Source organism: Berghia stephanieae, chromosome 5 (genome assembly GCF_034508935.2).
Source record: "Berghia stephanieae isolate SIO BIC M18660-M18661 chromosome 5, UCSD_Bste_1.3, whole genome shotgun sequence".
In the NCBI taxonomy this organism is placed as follows: domain Eukaryota; kingdom Metazoa; phylum Mollusca; class Gastropoda; order Nudibranchia; family Aeolidiidae; genus Berghia; species Berghia stephanieae.
This window is the reverse complement of record NC_088364.1, coordinates 23,134,280-23,139,279: the sequence shown is the minus strand read 5'-3', so window position 1 is coordinate 23,139,279 and position 5,000 is coordinate 23,134,280. Positions and strand designations below refer to the sequence as shown.

The following is a 5,000-nucleotide window of genomic DNA, read 5'->3' as shown; positions in this document are numbered from 1 at the left end:
AAGAATCCGGTCTGAGAGATAATGGATGGGAATGCTGAAAGAAAAGTGCGAGTGTCTCGCGTAGAAGCTGCGGAGTTGTGTGGACGAATGGCAGACACTATTATTGGTAGAAATAAGATGAAACAGTGAAATGATTTTATTCCGAAGGAATATTACACAAAATCCGACGAGTGAATAAATACTTTAGTTGAAAAATAGGAGGTGGGGGAGGGGGAGCATAAGCTATGTAACACTAAGTATTGGTTACGGGCAGTAACACAAGACAATAAAATTCGAAATTTACGATATAAGTCAGTGATAATCTTAAGAAGACACGCAATTTATCAACCATTGTAATCAGCAAAATAGAACAATAGTTAATAATAGTCATCAAACAAGAATATTTCATTTTATGATAATATGTTTTATTCATAGTCTAATAACCCGCTCCATTCAACAAATATTCTTTGTTACCAATCGAACGCTTCTATTTCAAGATAATTTTACTTGCGGAAAAAAAAACGTGCCAAATATTTCTCTGCTCTCTGTCTAGATTTAAATGATGTATTAATGTTTTATTGGATTTGTTGTTATTCGCTGAAGAAAGATTTTAAGCCCAAAATATGCTTGTTTGGTATTTTGTCCTTTTTTGAAGATGTTATATTCATTTTTGTTCGATATTTTAGCAAATGCTCAAGGAGTTTTGCTCCCAAAATGATTTTTTTTCTTCTCATAAGCTCCATTTTATCTTTTTACTTAATCCAGGCGGCAATTGGAGCCATAGCCTATGATACAGCTATAGAGAAAGGAGCAGATGATCTTGTTCCTTTGGGCAAAAAGGTGAGATGATCTCAGTCATTATTTCACGAAATGTTTTGGTGTAATACTTATTTTATGCTCGCGATCACAGAAACGTACTTGAAACTTATAACAAATCTGTTTGGCTGAGTTGTTTCTATGTTTTGAGTGTCATTTAATCAATATTATTGTTTTTACCTCTTTTTATTCATGATGAAATGCACTTCTGTTTTAACCTTTTTAAAAAGCTGTTTGATAGAAGCATGAAAGACAAAATATTTATATGTGCTGTTTTCTTGAATGTTTCCAATATTCTTTGACGATGTCTATGTTATTACGAAGTGACTATTTATCCCAAGACTACAAATAAGATAAACTACCACCTTCCTTTATTTGTACTTCCAACACTCTTTTGCGTTGAAGATGAAATTTGTGAGCTTATAGCTCTCCAGTTATTCTGTTGTCTGAAACAAAATAACGCTTCGGTAAAACGCTGTAAAACCCTTAAAAACAACAACAACAACAACAACAAAAAACCCTTGGAGGAAAGAAAACAAATAATAATAATACGTCAAAAGACTACGGAGATATCGAGGAAGATTGTGGTTTATCTAGCCGAAATCATTTATTTGGCTCGGGAGACCACAATCATGGACTCTTTAGCCAAACTAACCAGTTTTCTAGGGAGACCACGATTTTGATCGACAAGCTCAAATGGCTTGTTTCCCGATAGGTTGCCCACGATTTTGCCCCCCCCCACCCATCCCCCAAAACGTCTTTCCAATAGCATTCGAAAATATTTTCATTTCTTGCGATGTTGTCACAATAAAATTAATTGAGGTGTTTGCCCATTGAAATTTCGCGGGGTTTAGTAGTGATTTAGTCCCGTTCTGACGCCCTTATTAATAAAAAAAGAGGCTTCACGGTAGTTAATAAGTTTATTGATAACTCGTGTTTGGCACACTGGCAATGTGATTTTTAAAATTTTCTGTATTTATCTGGAACTTCTATATTCCTTTTATTTCTCTTTAACAATGCCTTTCATTTTCTTTTTAATCTGAGAAAAAATAACCACTTATGCCTGTCAAAATTATGGATGATTTTAATGGAGGAAACTAACCATTTAAAGTATATATATATATATATATATATATATATATATATATATATATATATATATATATATATATATATATATAATATATATATTATATATATATATATATATATATATATATATATATATGGCTCGTATGGGCTGTCTTACAGAGTTGACCTTCACAATAAAATGTTAACAATAAAGATGCAAATAAGAAATTTCAAACCCACTTATATTCGACAAAAGTAATGACGTTCAGTTTTGTTCTGATTATAAACTACACGCATGTTGTTTACACAATAAGTCTATGTCCTCATTTGACACTTATATTTTTGTCAATTTATATTTTTTTTGTCAGCACGAGTGTGCTTAACTTAATTGATTCCAGGTTACGAGTTTTCTCGGTTTTTACTGTGAACTGTGATTGCTATGACCTCATCTGTGTGGGGATGTGAAGATTACCGCTCTGGAATGGCTTTTCTCATTCCATCTAGGGTGGGATTAAACCTGATGAGGTTAAATATATACGAGGAATCAGATTCGTTAAATTAACTAACCTGTCTGAGGGCTCAAGTAAACATTTGTACATGGTTGTGCATATTATTATAGTCCTAATCCTTATGATATTTATAATTTCTGATCAACTGGTAGACCTAGCGCACGTTATAATGAACACACGGCTTATCCAGCCTAATAATTTTATAGTATAAATAATCCACTACGAGAGACAAATAAATATTATGAATTTGATTGAATAAGGCTAGCGCCCATATTGACATAAGTAAAATGAAGTAAATAAATTATATTGACGCCTGCATATGGTTAATGGCGCATAAAGTGAGCTCTTCAAGAAATCGTATCCACAGAACTAGATAAAATATCGATATTGTTATTTATAATTAAATTGCAAGTCAAAGTCACAATGATAAACAACCATGGGGATGATGAGAATTGTAAATATGCAATACCAATTATTCTTCTCATAAAGAAAGCAAAAAAGAATAGATTTATGATATGTAGTGGATCAAGAGAACAGAAAGAAATATAATAAACTAACTTAGTCGATCAACTCATTGTCTTTATGAAATAGTCAAGCTAACAACCCAAGAAAGATAAAACGACTTAGCCCTATAACATGCTACCTCTGCGGATATTTAATGGGAGCAAATGAAATGAACTGCTGGATTATATAGTCATGTGATAAAGTCCACACTTGTTTCTTCCTATTTATCCTTTGACTAAAGCCAAGCATTACGTTGTGTTATATGCCATTTTAAAGGTTAATTTATTTCCTATTCAGTGAATATATATTCGTATCTTTACATTCACTCAAAAGGTACAATGCTCAGAATTTGAAACACCATAATTTTGACTTTGCAAAAATGTGCGCAGAAAAGAGTTTTAGGGCAAGCAATGAACGGGAAACTGGAGGCAATTAGATAAATGATAGGAATTTCACGCCAATTTGAAATTCAATAACCTTATTGCAAAAGCGTGACTTCAAATGATTTGATAAACAATATATGAGCATTATCAGTCCTTTTCTCTCTTTAACTGTAAGTATACTGTCGCTAACAAAAATGATACCTAAGTGTTGAAAACCCCGCTAGTTTGATTGGGCCATTCAGGCTGGGTAGTGTTGCAGAATATTCACGCAGGTTTTGGTATATCACGAAACGCTATTTTTAATTAATAAAAAAAAAGTAAAGAAAAATGGGGAACGTTTCCAGAAAGAGAATACCGTTCAAATCAGAAACTGGAGATGTATTGGGGTTTGTTTTTTTTTGGTGGTAGTTTGGGCCGGAATTATGGGGGGGGGGGGGGGGGGGGGGGGGAAACAACAGACATCCGTGTGAGAATTAATGGCAGATTGTCATCTGACATTTACACTATAGACAAAGTAATCACAATAGTCTGTATGCATGATAATGCACCATTGCACGTGACTCGAATTACGCAGGGCTTTTGAAGAGAACAATAATTTTAGTCAGTCCTGATATGAATCCAATCCCGAACATGTTGGACACTATAAAGAAAGAAGTACAAATTTCTTGGTTCTCCTCAAAACGGAGATGATTTAAATCAGCTTCTCCAAGATGCCCGTGATAATCTTACTTCAGAGTTTATTGCACGATTCACTTTGTCAATGCAAAGGCGAGTAATTTCCTTACACAGAATTAAAGGAGGCGCACACATTAGCGTAAATTTGCAAAATCAATTTGTTGGTGTCACTTCTTAAACTTCCGACATCATTTCATACAGGACATTTAGATAAGCATATTTATAACATTGGATAGAGAAAGGAATTGACTTCCCATTGATATATAAAAATGGAAATGCATGTTTTATACTCAAAATACCGTCACCAAGAACTAAGATTCGGAGAAGATATTTTGTCAGGGGAGGCCAAGCTCGCCAGATGAAGAGAAAGCAAACGACGAACCGAGTTGTGAAAAAAACATGAGTGAATTTATCTCATTACACCATGAAGATGTACACTTTCTTCTGACTTTCTCTTCAACATTTTGTTAACATACTTCCAAAATATTTTAGCTTAACTTTGCGATTCTTTTCCTACCGCTGTTTTTTTTTGTGGTTAAAATGCATTATTGATTTTTCTATTAGAACTAAAGAGAAATTTCACTTTGGTTTCTCCTGCAATATTCATTAGTCTTCGGGTGTACATGGTTAACACGTATTACTATATCTGTTTGTTGCTTAAGTTATTTATTTTTCCAAGTGTTGCTCAGTTTGGGGGCAAGATTGGCCTTGTGGAGTTCCACCGATGAGAGCAAGCAAGCCCCACTTTTGGCAATAAACTTAGTCCCGATTGCAAACTTTGCGACGCTGCACTTTGACTGACACTTGGATTGGTCTAGTTCTCCTTCAAAGTAAACCCCAAAGAAAAATTAGGTTGAATAATTGACTATTTAATTTATATATTTATATTATGTTTTTGGAATACTTCCAGGTGCTGACATTAGCCGTTCTTGCTATTCTAATTACTGCACCCATTGGATCAGCCTTCATCGCACTGGCTGGACCACGGCTTCTACACAGGACAGTTAACTCACATCCATCAATCTCATCATCTCACAATAGTGAACAAGGGCAAGTCAATCGT

At 34.2% G+C, this 5,000-nt stretch overlaps 1 protein-coding gene across 2 annotated transcripts in view; it reads left to right on the top strand.

Moving 5' to 3' along the window:
* The window catches only part of LOC144972615 (sodium/hydrogen exchanger 9B2-like), a 69,853-nt gene that overhangs the window by 64,722 nt on the left and 131 nt on the right, over positions 1-5,000 (top strand). For both annotated transcript variants that reach the window (XM_078914050.1, XM_078914052.1), the window contains exons 9-10: positions 745-819; positions 4,848-5,000. The exon at positions 4,848-5,000 is cut by the window's right edge and continues 131 nt beyond it. In XM_078914050.1, coding sequence (XP_078770176.1) covers positions 745-819; positions 4,848-5,000 — 228 coding nt within the window. The remainder of the gene's footprint in view (positions 1-744; positions 820-4,847) is intronic.